The sequence below is a fragment of the Raphanus sativus genome, chromosome 5 (assembly GCF_000801105.2).
Source record: "Raphanus sativus cultivar WK10039 chromosome 5, ASM80110v3, whole genome shotgun sequence".
In the NCBI taxonomy this organism is placed as follows: domain Eukaryota; kingdom Viridiplantae; phylum Streptophyta; class Magnoliopsida; order Brassicales; family Brassicaceae; genus Raphanus; species Raphanus sativus.
This window is the reverse complement of record NC_079515.1, coordinates 12051761-12069213: the sequence shown is the minus strand read 5'-3', so window position 1 is coordinate 12069213 and position 17453 is coordinate 12051761. Positions and strand designations below refer to the sequence as shown.

Below are 17453 nucleotides of genomic sequence, written 5' to 3'. Positions count from 1 at the left end.
TAAAAAAATAAGCATGTTGTTTCATTTTAAAAAAAACAAAAAAACATGTTAATATATGAATAACATAATTACATCAAATTGCATCAAGTTATAAGTTTTTTAATAAAATATTTATGTACAAACAAAAAACTATTATCAAACATCTATGTTATAAAATAATATATTTATATTCTATGTAAATTACAAAACATCAAAAATATACATGAATTCTTTTAGTAAAACCAACAGTTTATAAGTTATGTTGAACGCAAATTTAAAAAAAAATGTGATACTTAGATTAACAAACAAGTGTATTATTTAGATCTCGATCTAAGATCAAATACTCCGTATATTTCTTTAGTTCCTGTAACATCCCATATGAAATAATAAATCTAAATAATTTGACAAATGATATCAATTACGTAGCACTCTACTTCATGCAACTGACATTTTTTACCACTGAAGTATCATGTCATGCTATCTTATTTGTTGCTCAAAGTTGTATATGCATATTAAAATATTATCTCACGCAAAAGCACCTCTTCATTTTATACCATTACAAGCCAAAATCAATCAAAGGGTTGTGCAAATTGCAAAGTATCCAATTTGAAACGTATGTTTCCTGAAAGAAAACGTTATATAGTAATAGCAAGTAACCATCACTATCCCCGTTTTCTTTCAAGAAAAAAAAAGGCACCCTCACCTGTATAAACCGTGTAAGAAACAAAAAGTCATGGACTTATTGTAATTTACCAATAAAAACGAAAAAATAATTATTATGGTCCCTAATATAAAGGATCTATAGACCACAAAATGTATTGTGAGGTTATAAGCGCGTCAGCTGGAAAGTTCACGCGCACTGTTCACAACACCGTCCATTCTGACTCTAATCCAAAATCGTGTCTTTATCCACATCGTACGTTTCTCACGTGTCGAGAAATGACCGACTTCATCTAATATATTATTTTAATCTTATCTTTTTAATAATTCCTATAAATATCTTCCCCTCTTCCTTCTCCAGATCTCTTCCGTCACATAAAAAACTCAAAGCTTCTGAATCAACAGAGGGAAACCAATTTGTCATCCTAACGATCGTTTTTATTTTCTCGGGAAATTATCAGAGAAAGAGAGAGAAAATGGCGTTTAATCTAACGCATCAGCTCGGATCTCTCGCCGGAACTCCGATCCAGTCCGGCGAAATGACCGCACCAACTGTTGAATCGTCGCTATCCGTTTCACCACCGTCGGCGAGGATGCCTATATCGATGAACATGAATTACAATACGAACAGAAACGTATCTCCGCCGATGAGCCCGGTTCTGGGAGCGAGGCGAGCGGATCTGTCCGTGGCGTGTAAAGCCTTCGCGGTGGAGGAGGAGCAGAGGACGTACAAGGAAGGAGGGATCGGAGGAGAGAAGGAGAGGGGAGGAGGAGGAGGAGTTCCGGTGTTCGTGATGATGCCGCTTGATAGCGTGACGATGGGGAACACGGTGAATCGGAGGAAGGCGATGAGAGCGAGTCTTCAGGCGTTGAAGAGTGCTGGTGTTGAAGGGATCATGATCGACGTGTGGGGGGTTTGGTGGAGAGAGAAGCTCCTGGGGCTTATAACTGGGGAGGTTATAATGAGTTGCTTGAGATGGCGAAGAAGGTTGGACTAAAGGTTCAGGCTGTTATGTCGTCATCAGTGCGGGGTAACGTTGGTGACTCTGTCACGTAAGTAGTAAATATTGCATTTCTTTTATCTTTGTTTGTACTTGGATTGGATTTACAGAGAGTTTAGTTTCGATTAGGAAGAGTCTTTTGAGTAGTCAAGGTTCAGGCTGTTATGTCTTTTGATTACAATGTTCTAAAAATCGCTAGGCGGTGATTAAGCGTTTTATAGAGGATTATTGTTTATGCGGGTGTCTAGACCGATTTTTTGGACGCCTATACCGATTTTTAAATAAATCATTTTGTAGAACTTTTCATTGATTAAAGGAGGAGTAACGTGCACGGGAGTCGCGTCGACACGTGACGAGACAATTTTCTAGAGGAGAGTGATAGGTTCAAGAATCTATATGAGCCACACATCTTCTTGTTTGTTACGTGACGTGAGCGTCTTTTATTAAAAAGATTAAAAGATTTGAGTGAATTGTTCGTCGTTTTCTCCCTCGTTTTTAGGCCTTTTTTGTTTTCTTGTTGTTTGTTTTACGTCTCTTTCATTATTTGATTACAAAGGATTTGATGTTGGTAGTCAAAGACGTTTCCTTTAGATGGACCAGACAAGTTGAACAAACTAACGAATGAATGAATGATTTCTTGTCCTTGGGAGAGAGTTGGTTCATGTCTTATGTGTTTTATCATTCGCCAATTAGTTTGTCTGTGTTCTGATTGATAATCTGTATGTTTTTTTTGTCTCCAGTATTCCTCTGCCTCAGTGGGTTGTTGAAGAGGTTGACAAGGATCCAGATCTTGCATACACTGATCAGTGGGGAAGAAGGAACCACGAGTATATCTCACTTGGCGCTGATACGCTCCCTGTTCTCAAAGGTAGAACACCCGTGCAATGCTATTCCGATTTCATGCGTGCTTTCAGAGACAACTTCAAGCATCTTCTCGGAGACACCATTGTGGTAATTCCAACTTCTTGTAACTCATTTTTGTTTTTTCATATTCAAGCATACCTCTTTGACTTTCTCCGTTTCTCTACTATGTTCTGAATGATTTTGAGTTTCGATTGAATTCGTTTTCCAGGAAATCCAAGTGGGAATGGGACCCGCAGGAGAGCTGCGTTATCCTTCATACCCCGAGCAAGACGGAACATGGAGGTTCCCGGGGATTGGAGCCTTCCAGTGCTATGACAAGGTACTTAACACAACAGCCCCTTATTCGTTTTAAAATGAATGTAATACTCAAACTGTTTTACTTGTTATGATTGATGCAGTACTCGTTGAGCAGCTTGAAAGCAGCAGCTGAAGCTTATGGAAAGCCAGAGTGGGGTGGTACTGGCCCTACCGATGCTGGCCACTACAATAACTGGCCAGAAGACACTCAGTTCTTCAAAAAAGAAGACGGTGGTTGGAACACAGAGTACGGAGAGTTCTTCCTCACGTGGTACTCCCAGATGTTGCTGGATCACGGCGAGCGTATCCTTTCCTCAGCCAAATCGATATTCCAAGACACAGGTGTCAAAATCTCGGTCAAAGTCGCTGGAATCCACTGGCACTACGGGACACGCTCTCACGCCCCTGAGCTCACAGCAGGATACTACAACACTAGGTTCAGAGACGGATACCTCCCGATCGCTCAAATGCTAGCCAGACACAACGCCATATTCAACTTCACGTGCATCGAGATGAGAGACCACGAGCAGCCTCAAGACGCGCTTTGTGCACCAGAGAAGCTAGTGAACCAGGTGGCTCTAGCTACTCTAGCTGCAGAAGTTCCTCTGGCTGGTGAAAACGCATTGCCTAGGTACGATGACTACGCACACGAGCAGATTCTCAAGGCGTCTGCACTGAGCTTTGATCAGAACCAAGAGGGAGAAAACAGAGAGATGTGTGCGTTTACGTACCTGAGGATGAACCCGGAGCTGTTTAAGGCGGATAACTGGGGGAAGTTTGTAGGGTTTGTGAAAAAAATGGGTGAAGGGAGAGACTCTGATAGGTGTCGGGAAGAAGTGGAGCGTGAAGCTGAGCATTTTGTGCATGTTACTCAGCCTCTGGTTCAAGAAGCTGCAGTGGCTCTCACTCACTAGAAAGAGAGATTGTGGCATGGTTCGACCCAATGGTTTATGTTTGTATGCGATGTGATGACATGATTACTATGATGATGCCGAAAAGATGTTTAGGCTAAGGTTGTGTATGTATCGGCGGTATAAAAAATGATTATGGGCCATAGCTGTGGTTTTTTGGCTCAGGGTTGTGGCGTTTGTACTATTTCTGATACATACTAGAATAATATGTATATGTTTTCTTCTTTTTGTTCTTATATAATAGCATGAGGAAGATGATTTCAGTCTTTTACTTAATAATAAAAGTCATATGAAAATATTTTAAAAATCTACCATTAATGTGCGTTGAATACCTGCAAAAAGTTGACATCTTGGTTTTGCTTGTGACTTTGTGAGTGTCTTTGCAGTGTTTGTGTAATAGTCAAAACTGAAAATCCGGAATGTTTTCGATGCGGTGATACAAACTGAAGTAAAAATCTACACATCCAATGCCCAATCTAAGGAAAAATAGCTAAAAGAGACAAAAAATATTTCATTATGTTCATCTCTAATTCAGACATAAATTTTGGTTTTCTTTGTTTTCTTTTTTGTGTGATAGTCAGTTTTGTTTTCTTCTCATTTAACTGAACAGAAATATAATATTAATTTGGTCTCTCTTGTTGTTTGTCCCAAAAAAAAAATTAGTCTCTCTTGTTGAGTCAGGATTTGTTTTCTTTCAGTTTTTACCAGTGTTTAGTTAAATTGTTTTCTTCACGCCTAGCCGACATTTCCTTTGTAAGCAAGTATTTTCGTTATCACTAATAATTTTCAGAACATTTTCTTCTGAGGACTTGGTGAAGTTTCTCTTCAACGGTTTGGCTAAAGATTATTTGGGCCTCCTCTAAAGGGTGTGTGCAGTGTGCATGTAGCTTCAATTGTAAAGACGCCGAAAACTTCTGTAAAAAGAGTATGCAGTAGTGTTTTGCAGCGAGCTGGAATGGATGGTGGATCTGCTAATTGCTGTGTCAAACTTTCTCCATCTCATTTGTTTACATGTTGTAACACATGGTTTTTTGTTATTTTGTCGTTATCAATAAATTAGGTGAAGTAAACAAAACTAACTTTAATCAAAGTTGTGAAGGATGGGAGTTTGAACCGGCCAACATCACTTATCGGATTTGAAATCTTCATATAAACAAAAAGCTGCTAAGAAGGAAAAATAGCTACTAACAATGATCTTATAGGTTACTACTCTCTCTCTTTCTGAAAAAGTGTCATTTTAGAGTTGTGCACATAGATTAAGAAATCATTAAATTTTACATATTTTCGATACAAAACATCATTACCCATACATCTCAACCAATAGAAAAATAAAATACAGAACAAAGTTAATAAATTCTGCATTTAAATGCTAAAACAACACTTATTTTGCAACGAAAAAAAATCTCTACAACGACACTTAATATGAAACGGAGGAAGTATAGTTTACTGTGTCCATTCTTTACAATATGGAGAAATCAGAAACACACAAAACCAGCACATTTATCCCTTTCATTTACTGTGCCACTAAAAGTAAATGAACTCTTAGCTGCTTCAGTGCTTTTCCAAGTCATCAATTGATGTTTTCACCAAAAGAATGACCAAAATTATGGAGACAAAACACCAAGTAATAATTAATGTTTCTTCTAATTAATGGAAAAAAAATAAAGACAGAGAACCATATTAAGACGGAAGTTCACGTGAAGGGACAGCTTAAACCAGCCAAAAAAACACACTAAATTCTAATTCCCACAAATAAATATCATGGGACCAACCTAATCGTTTTAATTGATTATGTGGCTGTAAAACCTAAATATCCATCTATAAACTATTCATATGAATAAAGTCATGATTAGACAACAGTCTAACTTTTGTCTCTTCCTTCATATGATTGATTCGTCCCTTGAGCCACCCAAAAACAGGTATGTCTATTGACCTCTTAATATGAGATCTACACTAAGTTGTCTCCTTTTTTTGTGGACTTGTGACTAAGGAAACTGATGAGTAATACGAAGTGAAGACTTATAAAGTATATATGAATTGGAGTATAGATTATCTAGAGTTTATAGAGAGAGAGGGACGAATCCAACTAGTTTTGAAGTGGACCATGTGAAAAAAACATAGAAAGCCCACACCATTGATTGGTAAATGGATGAGAATATGGTGTTGTAGTTTTCCATGTCCTTATACCTAATCCTCTCAACACTATTTACACTTCTTTTCTGACATCTCCCATCACTCGTCTCTTAATTTATTCCTTCTCCCATCAAGTTCAATATACTTTTTTACTGTAGTGTATTACACATGTGAGTGAAAAGAAAGCTAGAGAAATTACTGTTGTGAGATGCTTTTTTGGAGGCCTTATATAAATATGGTAGAGTAGTACAGGTGGAGCTTCTTCACTCACAATTATGACTTCTCTTCATTGAATGAAGAGGCGCCTCTCTACATCACAAGTTAAATAAGAACACACATTCCGGAGAGAGACCCTTCCATTAACATTCTTTGTTCATATCCTTAGAAGAAACATCCACAATTAGACATGGGTGGTTGCACAAGCAAGCAAGAGAGGCCTAGTATGAGAAGTGTCAAGAAGGAGACTTCAACTGAGAGAAGCAGAGGAAGAAGACACATAAGAAGAGGAACGGATGAGAGTGAGAAAGTGATGTTTGATAAACTTAGAGAGGCAGAGAGAGAGTGGGGGAAAGAGAGAGAAAAGCTTAGAGAGCAAGTGAAGAGGCTAAGGAAGAAAGTGGAGGAGAAAGAGGAAGCAAAGACAACAACAACAGAGGAGAGAGAGTACTGGAAATGGGTTGTTGAGGAGATGTGTGTGGAGAGAGCAGTGAGAGATGAAGCCGTGGAGAAATGGAAACAACTTTATTTAGCTATCAAGAATGAGCTTGATCATCTCATCATCCACACAACTTCCTCCTCTTCTGGTAAAAAAAAAACTTCAACTTAAATTTCAGTTTTTATTTTGATAAAGTATTGCTCTCTGAAAGTGGGTTTCTTGTAGGAGAGGCAATAATGCAAAGGCAACTTGAGGGCAAAGGTGAAGAAGAAGCAGTTAAGACAGTGGAGGGGCTGAGAGATGAAGTTAAAGTTAAGGAAAATACCATTGAAACATTAAAAGAGAAAATAGCATTGATGGATAGAGAAAAGTATGAGAAGGAAAGAGAGATTGATTTACTTAGACAGAGTCTGAGGATTCTAGGAAGCAGGAAGAATAAGAAGAAAAGAGCATCGTTTGCATCAATGAATCTGATGATTTTAAAGACCAAATGTGTGGAATGTACATAACACTTAAAACAGTCTTCCTGCAACAGTGATGATATCTCTCACTTGTCAGAGAATCTTTGATCAACAATGTCATATTATTTCTCTTTTGGTTTGTTTATCTTTAAATATTGGAAATACAAGTTATAGTACTACTACTACAAGGTTGAAAAGCACATGAAGACACAAAAAAATAAGTTTATAAATCATCTGCTTTTGTGTAAAATACAATCATTCTGCAATAATGATCATGAACCATTTCAGAGGTTAAAGTAACTTTGATGTCTCTTAATCTGCTCATACCAGTTACTCACCACTATACACACATAACTTCTAAATTTCTGTGCAGTCCGGTTTTCGATTTAACTTAAATTTAGAAACCAAACAGAAACAACAAAAAAACAAATGTACTTCCGCAAAACATTGTTGATGCCTTTTCAAAAAAAAAAACAATTGTTGAGCGTCTCCAAGTTCGACCAAAACGCCAAAATGCAATTTCTTTCTGAAGACGTATTTACCCATACCATGAGTTAAATTTTAGCTTGGTAGCCGAAAGTGCACCTAAGACCCATAATATATATTTTTCAGTATACTTTATACAACCATTTTTGTTATATGTTAGTCAAAAAAACATGGTTGTTATACACTTTAATAATAAAACCAATTATTTCGTCCATTTTAACACATTAATTTTCAAGAATATTGGTTTGTATTATGATATTCGTATCTTTCAACGTTCTTTCACATAATTTTGATTTCATATAAATCTCTTTTTTATTGATTTCGTATAAATCTTGATATATCTTTTATAAGGGTCATGTTTCTTGTTAATTAGTCGTAATAGAAGTATTACGATGAATTAATAGAAGTATTACGACGAATGTGATTTATTGAGCCGGTTTAAAGGTTTGTAATTTAGACATGTATACTGAGCTAATGATTATGAATTAAAATAAGACTATATCTTGACCCGTGCGACCGTACGTGTATTAGTTTTTGTTTTAGTTTTTATTTATTTAGACTAAATGATGTATTTGTAATACTTGATCGTTTTATATTGACTATGTTAAGGATGTGTATTTGGATACCCACTGATTCGGTTAAAATCTATTTGGGTTTGAGATTCTTGAGTTTAAAGATTTCAGCAACATTCAAATACTTATAAATTTTGGTTTCGGTTTGATTCGGGTATTTGCGGGTTCGGTTCGGATACGGATAACCCGTTTTAATTATTATAAAATTTTCAAAATTTATATATACTTTAAATTTCTCAAAACATATAATACCTAAATTAAAAATTTTAAAAAACAGGTTGAACTTCAATATTTGGATGAGAATAAATATATATTTTAAATATTTTTGGTATTTGATTATTGTTTATCTACTTTATATGTTTACTTTTGACTATTTTTTTTATTTTCACATAGTTTAGACAAATTTAAGTTGACAAAAAAAAGACAACTTTAAAATATCATTAATTGTTGAAGAATAAAAAAAAATACATTAATTTAACTAAAAACAAACATTAAAATATAAAGAAAAAAACACATTAATCTAATTGAAAAAGACAAACATTAAAATAAGAAAGAAAAAGAAACACATTAATATAACTGAAAAAGACAATAATTAAAATAGGAAATTTAATTTAATTCTCAGTGGCATACAATTGTAAATAACACTGAAAACTAAGGGATATTCTATATATGTACTTTTTTTTAACAAGATAGATTTTGTGGAAGTAGAACATTTATTGGTACAAACAAAAGTTCATAAGCCATGTTAAGATCAAACAAGGAAAGTAAACTGAAGACCAGTTGAACCACATTCATTGCCGCTCTGTTCACTACAAGAAAACAAATATTTAACGAGGGCTAATTTCCTCGTTAATTCCTCGTAAAAGGAAGTTTACGAGGAATTAACGAGGAAATGGGTTTCGTCGTTTATCGTCCGTCGTAACACACATTTCGTCGCCATTTCCTCGTAAAGTAGCGAGACAACCATTTCCTCGTAAAAACGAAGTAAAGATTTCGTCGTAAGTTCCTCGCCGCATTTCCTCGTAAAATCCTCGCGGGCTTTCCTCGTAGAAACCACGCGATGCATTCGTCGTTACTTACACGTAATTTCCTTGAAAAGAAATCCTCGTAAATTTGATGTAACTTCCTTGAAATATATTCCTCGTAAACTCCACGTAGATTCCTTGAAAAGCTTTTCTCGTAAATACCTCGTAAAATATTCTTCGTAAATTCCTCGGTTAGCTTTCGACGTAAATAACTCGTATAATGCGAATTTTTGAATTAATAAATAATATTGATAAATTTAATAATTATTAATTTAATTTAGTAAAAATATTTATATATTTGTGGTTTATAAATAAATTTTAAATAAAATTCAAATGCAACAAAATATTTTATATATAAATAAGTTTTGGATTTTATAATACATAAATCGAAAAAAACTAAGGCCCGTTCATCGCCTCGTAGAATTCCTTGCTCCTCCTCATAACATCCTCCTCGTCATGTGTGCCCGATGACTCGCCTGGAATGAGATTTTGTTGTTTCATGTTCCTCAACAAAGTTTCTCATTCCGGATTTGTGGCCGCTATAACGTCGATGAAGGCCTCGAGTCCACTCACACGGAACCGCCGGCACCTGAAGAAGAACCTGGAGGGTCTAACTGACTACCAGGCTCACCGAACATGTCTCTGTAGTGAGCAGTAAGCATGTTCTTGCGAACCTGCAAAATATATTTTTGAGTTTATGATCATCAATAATAAAAAATCTATCATCAATAATTTAAAAATCTATCTAACGAACATAAATTCCATAAACCTATCTAAATTCCCTAAACTAACCACCTAATATACTAAACTAATTATGGGGAGCGAGGAAATTACCATTTCGAAGGAGAGAGGAATGGGAGAGGAGTTGGAGAGGAAATGGGGAGGAATTGGAGAGGAAGTTGGGACGAATGCAGAGTGTGAGGTTTGGGTTGTATATATAACTTACGAAGGCGTCGCAATTTCCTTGTAGCTTTACGAGGAATTAATGAGGCCCGTCTTTTATTTCCTCGTAAAATCCTCGTAAACTTACGAGGAAATTGCGAGGCCCGTCCCAAATCCAACGACGAATAAGCGAGGCCCGTCTTTCTGGTCCTCGTAAATGCCTCGTAAATTACGAGTTTTTAACGAGGTAAATTTCTAAACCTCTAAAATCAGAAACCCCAAACCCCAAACCCTAAACCCCATCTTTCTTATATTCTACTTCATATATTACAACATATCTTCCTTTAACCTCAATATCTTCTTAACATTTCAAAACTCAAAATTTAAAACCACAATTCTTTAACTTCTAATATCAATCTCTTCTTTCTAATATAACTTTATACAAAATCAAATTATTTATTTAAATTTTCTATTTTGCAACAAAAATATAATCTTTTGAAGATTTGAAAATATAATCTTCTTAACATTTCAAGACTCAAATTTTAAAACCAAAATTCTTTAACTTCTAATATCAATCTCTTCTTTCTAATATAAACTTATACAAAATCAAATTATTTATTTTGCAACAAAAATATAATCTTTTGAATATTTGAAAATATAATCTTTTCAAAATTATAAATTATTAATGGGGTTTGGAGTTTGGGATTTAGACAAAATAGAAGAAAGATGGGGTTTGGGGTTTATGGTTTAGGGGTTTAGACAAAATATCTCGTTAAAACCTCGTAAACCCACGAGGAAATTACGAGGAAATAAAAGACGGGCCTCGGTAATTCCACGTAAGCTTACGAGGCATTTACGACGATTTCGTCTTACGTGGAATTAACGAGGCTCACATTTTTTTTTTCGTCGTTATTTCCTCGTTAACTACGAGGAATTAACGAGGTATGATTTCTAAACGCCTAAAATCTAAAACCCCAAACCACAAACACCATCTTTCTTATCTTCTACTCTTCATTCCAAATTTCAAAACTCAAAATTTAAAACCACAATTCTTTAACTTCTAATATCAATCTCTTCTTTCTAATATAAACTTATACAAAATCAAATTATTTATTTTGCAAAAAAAATATAATCTTTTGAAGATTTGAAAATATAATCTTTTGAGAATTATAAAATTATTAATGGGGTTTGGAGTTTAGGATTTAGACAAAATAGAAGAAAGATGGGGTTTGGGGTTTAGGGTTTAGGGGTTTAGACAAAATATCTCGTTAAAACCTCGTAAACCTACGAGGAAATTACGAGGAAATAAAAGACGGGTCTCGGTAATTCCACGTAAGCTTACGAGGCCTTTACGACGATTTCGTCTTACGTGGAATTAACGAGGCTCACATTTTTTTTCGTCGTTATTTCCTCGTTAACTACAGGAATCAACAAGGTATGATTTCTAAACGCCTAAAATCTAAAACCCCAAACCACAAACACCATCTTTCTTATCTTCTACTCTTCATTCCAAATTTCAAAACTCAAAATTTAAAACCACAATTCTTTAACTTCTAATATCAATCTCTTCTTTCTAATATAAACTTATACAAAATCAAATTATTTATTTTGCAACAAAAATATAATCTTTTGAAGATTTGAAAATATAATCTTTTGAAAATGATAAAATATAATCTTTTGAAAATTATAAAATTATTAATGGGGTTTGGAGTTTGGGCTTTAGACAAAATAGAAGAAAGATGGGGTTTGGGGTTTAGGGTTTAGGGGTTTAGACAAAATATCTCGTTAAAACCTCGTAAACCAACGAGGAAATTACGAAGAAATAAACGACGGGCCTCGGTAATTCCACGTAAGCTTACGAGGTCTTTACGACGATTTCGTCTTACGTGGAATTAACGAGGCTCGCATTTGCTTTTTTTTTATTTTCGTCGTTATTTCCTCGTTAACTACGAGGAATTAACGAGGTATGCTTTCTAAACGCCTAAAATCTAAAACCCCAAACCACAAACACCATCTTTCTTATCTTCTACTCTTCATTCCAAATTTCAAAACTCAAAATTTAAAACCACAATTCTTTAACTTCTAATATCAATCTCTTCTTTCTAATATAAACTTATACAAAATCAAATTATTTATTTTGCAACAAAAATACAATCTTTTGAAGATTTGAAAATATAATATTTTGAAAATTATAAAATTATTAATGGGGTTTGGAGTTTGGGATTTAGACAAAATAGAAGAAAGATGGGATTTGGGGTTTAGGGGTTAGGGGTTTAGACAAAATATCTCGTTAAAACCTCGTAAACCCACGAAGAAATTACGAGGAAATAAACGATGTTGGTGTGTTTAAAATCTAAAACCCCAAACCACAAATACCATCTTTCTTATCTTCTACTCTTCATTCCAAACCTCAAACCTCAATATTGGTGTGTTTAAAATGATGTTGAAACTTCCATATTTATATTGAACTTTTGCGAGGAATTTGCGAGGAATAGGTAGGTAGCAAAAACAAATGTGCTTTAGTATTCCTCGTTAAAATCACGTAAAACATTTCCTCGTAAAGAAGACGCGAATTTACGTTGTGTTTACGAGGAAACTCTATTTCCTCATTTCCTCGTAAAGATGATGCAAGCTTTACGTGGTTTTAACGAGGAAAGAGAATTTCCTCGTTAAAACCACGTAACTTTACGTTGTTTTAACGAGGAAATGTTTTCTTCGTTACTTTACGAGGAAATAACGACGTTTTGTTCTTTCTTTGTAATTTCCTCGTAAAGTCGACGTAATTTTACGAGGATTTTATTTCCTCGTTAATTTTCCTCGCCAAAGTGTTGTTTTCTTGTAGTGGTTGGTTATAAACTGTGACCAATTGAAAATAAAATCAGTTTTAATTTTGAGAAATAAGAAAAAGGAAAAGATAAAACTAAAAAGGAAATTAAACATGATAAACAAGAACAGAGAAAGGAAATACTACGTATGACAGACTCAGCTTCTTATAAATTAGATTGCAAATCTGAGTTAATTTAACTAAAAACAATTGAAACTTTGAGGACTAACAAGAAAAAAGGAAAAAAGCAACTAAAAAGGAAATTAAACATGTTAAACAACAACCAAAAAAAAATCCTACTTATTTTTACAAAAAAAAAAAAAAATACTACGTATCACAGACTCAGCTTCTTGTAGATTAGATTGCAAATCTGAGTTTAAAATCATGTGAAACTTTGAGGACTAACAAAAAAGGAAAAAAAGCAACTAAAAAGAAAACTAAACATGATAAACAACAACATGATAAGGACATAGTAAACAACGTACTCAAGTAGCTACTTATAAATAAGAAGGCTAGAGACTCCTCTCCCAAGCATCATTGATTCGATTACTTGTTTCTCAAACCAAAAACAATACACAAATTATTAGAGCTGTCAGAAACCCTAACTACAGAGTATGGCAAAGGTGATGATGATGATTAGAGACGACGAGGACGACAACAACAACAACAGCAAAGCCTCGAATGTTGTTGGCGAATCTTCTTTAGCACTAGAGTTTGTCTGTTCTCTTGGCAGAGGTGGTTTTGGTTCGGTCGCTCTCATAAGAGACTCCAAAAACAGGTTACACGCTGAGAAATCATCTCCGATAGCTTACATGGAGAGTCTCAAGAAAGAGCATAGGATCATGCTTCGTTTTCGTAACCATCCACGCATCGTCCAAACAACAAACCCTCATCTCCACATAGGGATCAACCTCGACCATTGCTACATGTACATGGAGTTTGCCTCCAAAGGTACTCTCCACGACTTCATCTCCAACTTCAGTGGCCGACCAATCCCTGAGGTTATGATCCGACGCGCTGCTCTCATGATCCTTCAAGGACTCCACGCTCTTCACTCTCGCGGCTACGTTCACTGCGACCTCAAGCCGGCTAACGTTCTCCTCTTCCCTTCCAAGATTGTCGGAGAGCCGTGGGATCTCAAGCTTGCTGACTTCGGTCTATCTAAGGAGCCTTCTTGTACGAGTCTAAGGTCCTTGACTGGCGGTACAAAGGAGTACATGCCCCCTGAGTCTTTGGGACTTAACCGAGCGAAGATGGTTGGACCGGCTGTTGACATATGGGCTCTAGGGTGTGTTGTGCTTCAGATGTTTGGAGGATGTCCAGTGAAGATGGGAGAATGTTACAGCTGGAGCGTTCCGAGAATTGTATCTCCGTTGGCCAACCACTTCTTGAAGCGGTGCATGGAGTTACAGCCCTCACGAAGACCCACCTCAGCTGATCTGTTGAAACATCCCTTTCTTTGAATCAACCGAGTCAAGAGATTATTATGGTAGAAGACAAGGAGACCGATGATGATGGTTCCTACTTCCTAGACCTAGCTAGAGATTTGATCTGCGGAGTTCTCAACCGTTAGGTCTCGTTTGTTAAAGAGAGTCGTATATATTTAACAGTTGAGTTTGTGATTTGATTTGATTGTTGTTGCACAGTAAAGAACAGTTTCATTCATGTTTTGGTACTTGACTTAATGTCTTTAATATCAGAGAATATTTTTTAAGTAAAAGACACTTAGCCTGAGTGATCGCCATTGGAATGTTTTAAAAGAGACCTCTCTTATAAGTAAAAATCTATCAAATAGGAGCAATATTGCACAGTTTAAAATAGTCAAACAGAAAAACATGATACACATTCAACAAGATGTATCTCTCAGAACAAGTGAAGTTTGTTTGATTTAGATGAGCAAGCAAGCAAGCATCTATCTTAACTTTAGTTCAGAAATAACAAGAAGATAACACACAGAAGAAGAAAAGAAAAGAAAAGAAAAGAAAGTAAATATGTTGAGAGTTAAACAGCTGCTTCAGCTCTGGAAGGCATCTTCCTTAGAACAGAGATGGTATCACCAACTTTGATTGTCCTATTGCCTTTGCCTTCACCGTTGCTTATGTTCCAGTTCCAAACCATCTCCTTACCAAAGAAAACCTGTCATAATCAGCATCGGAATGAATCCAAGTACAAATCTCTTCCCACAAAACAATAGACAAGAGCTTGATAATCCCTTTAGAGGTCTCTCAATATCTAACCTTTCCGCGTGGCTTTTTTCTGGCACTAAGACTTTGTCTGATCTGAATTTCATCAGAGTTTCAGTTGGTTCTGCTACATCTGGTACTCCGGTTCTTGATTCACAAGTGGCACCAGAAACAATATGGATAGTAGATTAAGTATTTTCTTTTATTTACACATTTAATTTTTGCATTTACAATAAATTAAGCATTTTTTTAATTTATAAATTATGTCTTTGTATTTAAAATCAATTTAAATAAAAAACACAAACTGAAATATATAGTCTTCGAAAGAAGTTTTTCAAGTCTGTCTCAGATCTGAAAACCAAAAACCATGTATATCCAAAATGATTAAAATTATTTCAAAACATAGAAAAACTTCAAAAATAAAATAAAAGCTTAAAACAACCAAAATAGTTTTCAAAAGGTAAGAGCTTTAAGCAACAAGAGGTTAATTTAATTTATAGATATATCTTTAAAAGAGTGGAAGATGAGAACCATGTAATGAAAAACTACAAAAACAAAATAAATCAGTAAGAAGACATTAAATAACAATAAATTGATATAGAGTTTTGTGTATTTAAGTTGAAAGAGATTAGAGAGATGTTGGAGAGTTTTAGAATGAGGAATATTACATTTTTGTTGCAGCCATTTGAGAAAAAGAGAAAGAATATGTAAATTTTCTTTATATATGGAGACAAAAATTCTAATAAAATTAAATATTTTCTATTTAGAAGACTTTCAAGTAAGTCATCTACTATTCGCTTAGAAGACTTCAATATTTTTAGCGGAAAACTAAAATATTTTTAGCGGGAGTTAGAAAACTTTCAGAGAAGTCTTTTAACCGATAATAGTAATCGCCAGACGATTTCCTTGTAAGTCTTCTAGACCCTAAACATAACCCCTAAACTAATTTAACTAACTAAATACTTCATAAAATCAAATTAAACTTAAAAAGTGTTTACTATACACAGAAATAAGCATATATAGGTTTACAAAAAAATATTTTTCAAAAAACATTTAAGTTTTCCAAAATCTAACCCTAAGAATACATACAATACTACAACATATGTTGTCAAACCCTAAACCAAAGAATATTATGATTCACTATTTTCACTCATCTATGTTGAAAAAAATTCAATTTTATTATATCTTAATTTATATCACTTAAAACTATTTATAATTATATGATTTTAATTTTTCACTTATCAAAATATTTTTTACAAAATTTATAAATTATTTATAAGATCAACTATAGCAGATGATTTCCCTTGACGTCGTCTAGACGACTTACAATATCTCAGACGCCTCAGATCTCAGAAGCCTCAGAAAACTTTCTGGGGCTATATTCATAAAAATAAGTTCTGATTTTTTGTTTGGTCACAAGGGGTTAACTATAATTTCACAAGCCTTTTATGTTAGTTTTGCATTTGATTCAGTTTGGATATAGTTTTGAATTTTAAATCAATTTTTGAGTCTTCTTTGTAAATATTACGACGAAACATGTTCATCCTAAAAGAAAAGGAAATATCGTAAACGCATGTATGATGTAAAACACTCGTTAGACTTCGTTGTAAAACCGTATTTAAATAGATGTAAATGTTAAGATGAATTTACAAGTCTTGTCTTATACTTCCTCCGTTTCACAAAGAGTGTCATTTAGACACTTTTCACACATATTAAGAAATTCATTAAAATGCATTTATGTTTTCATTAATATCACATATCTAACCAATAGTATTTTAGATAAATAGTTTTATTTATAAGATCAATACATTTTACAATTAATTTTGAGCTAAAAGATTGTATAAATTACATTGGTATTGTAGAATGACACTCTTTGTGAAACAAGAAAAATGAGCTAAAGTGACACTTAATATGAAACATAGGGAGTAATGTCATTTTAATAGTTACGAGGAAATTACAATTATTTCCTTGTAACTACCTTGTAGACCTTACTAGGATTTTACAGTTCTTACTAGTAAAACCTTTGTAAATCTTACGAGGATTTTACGATTTATTTTCGCATTTTTAGTAATATTAAAAATATTCAATATAATTTACATTTTTAAAATAATTAAATTATAAAACAAAATTTTGAAAATCAAAATATTTTATAAAAAACATAAATTTCATAAAATAATAGTTAAATTTATAATACAAAATAAAAGAATACTACGGGATCACACCGTCGAAGTAGTTGTGTTGGCCAGACATTTCAAGAGGGTCTTTCTAACATTCCCGAACCGTTCTAAGCATAGGTCAACCACCGGCCAACAATCAAACAAGAACATGACCGACAGACCGACCATTTACCAAGGTCTGGAAGCGTTACATGACAGGCTAGGGACGTTCCAGTCAATGTCACAAAATTTAATCTGCAACTTAGACCAGTTAACGAATCATGCTTTCTAGCAACCTCTCCGTACATAGCATGCTTTATGAAACCTCTCAGCACCCACCAAGGATACCACATGACGGAGCATA

The 17453-nt window shown here is 34.5% G+C and overlaps 2 protein-coding genes, 1 long non-coding RNA gene and 1 pseudogene across 4 annotated transcripts; 3 read left to right on the top strand and 1 right to left on the bottom strand.

Moving 5' to 3' along the window:
- The first annotated feature begins 1100 nt into the window (after nucleotides 1–1100).
- LOC130495124 (beta-amylase 1, chloroplastic-like) lies at nucleotides 1101–4001 on the top strand (annotated as a pseudogene). The gene is made up of 4 exons (XR_008934399.1): nucleotides 1101–1692; nucleotides 2381–2591; nucleotides 2713–2823; nucleotides 2903–4001. The product of XR_008934399.1 is annotated as a beta-amylase 1, chloroplastic-like (transcript).
- Nucleotides 4002–6018: 2017 nt separating this feature from the next.
- LOC130512644 (uncharacterized) lies at nucleotides 6019–7143 on the top strand. The gene is made up of 2 exons (XM_057010834.1): nucleotides 6019–6648; nucleotides 6726–7143. Exons 1-2 carry the CDS (start codon nucleotides 6252–6254, stop codon nucleotides 7007–7009), a joined length of 681 nt encoding a protein of 226 aa, XP_056866814.1. The 5' UTR covers nucleotides 6019–6251; the 3' UTR covers nucleotides 7010–7143.
- A 2128-nt stretch (nucleotides 7144–9271) lies between these two features.
- On the bottom strand, nucleotides 9272–10252 carry LOC130512446 (uncharacterized). The gene is made up of 2 exons (XR_008945962.1): nucleotides 9879–10252; nucleotides 9272–9718 (listed from the first exon to the last, which is right to left on the bottom strand). It is a non-coding gene; the product is annotated as an uncharacterized LOC130512446 (long non-coding RNA).
- A 3112-nt stretch (nucleotides 10253–13364) lies between these two features.
- LOC108839261 (mitogen-activated protein kinase kinase kinase 20-like) lies at nucleotides 13365–14213 on the top strand. The gene has a single exon (XM_018612062.2). It carries the CDS (start codon nucleotides 13365–13367, stop codon nucleotides 14211–14213), a length of 849 nt encoding a protein of 282 aa, XP_018467564.2.
- Nucleotides 14214–17453: the final 3240 nt, after the last annotated feature.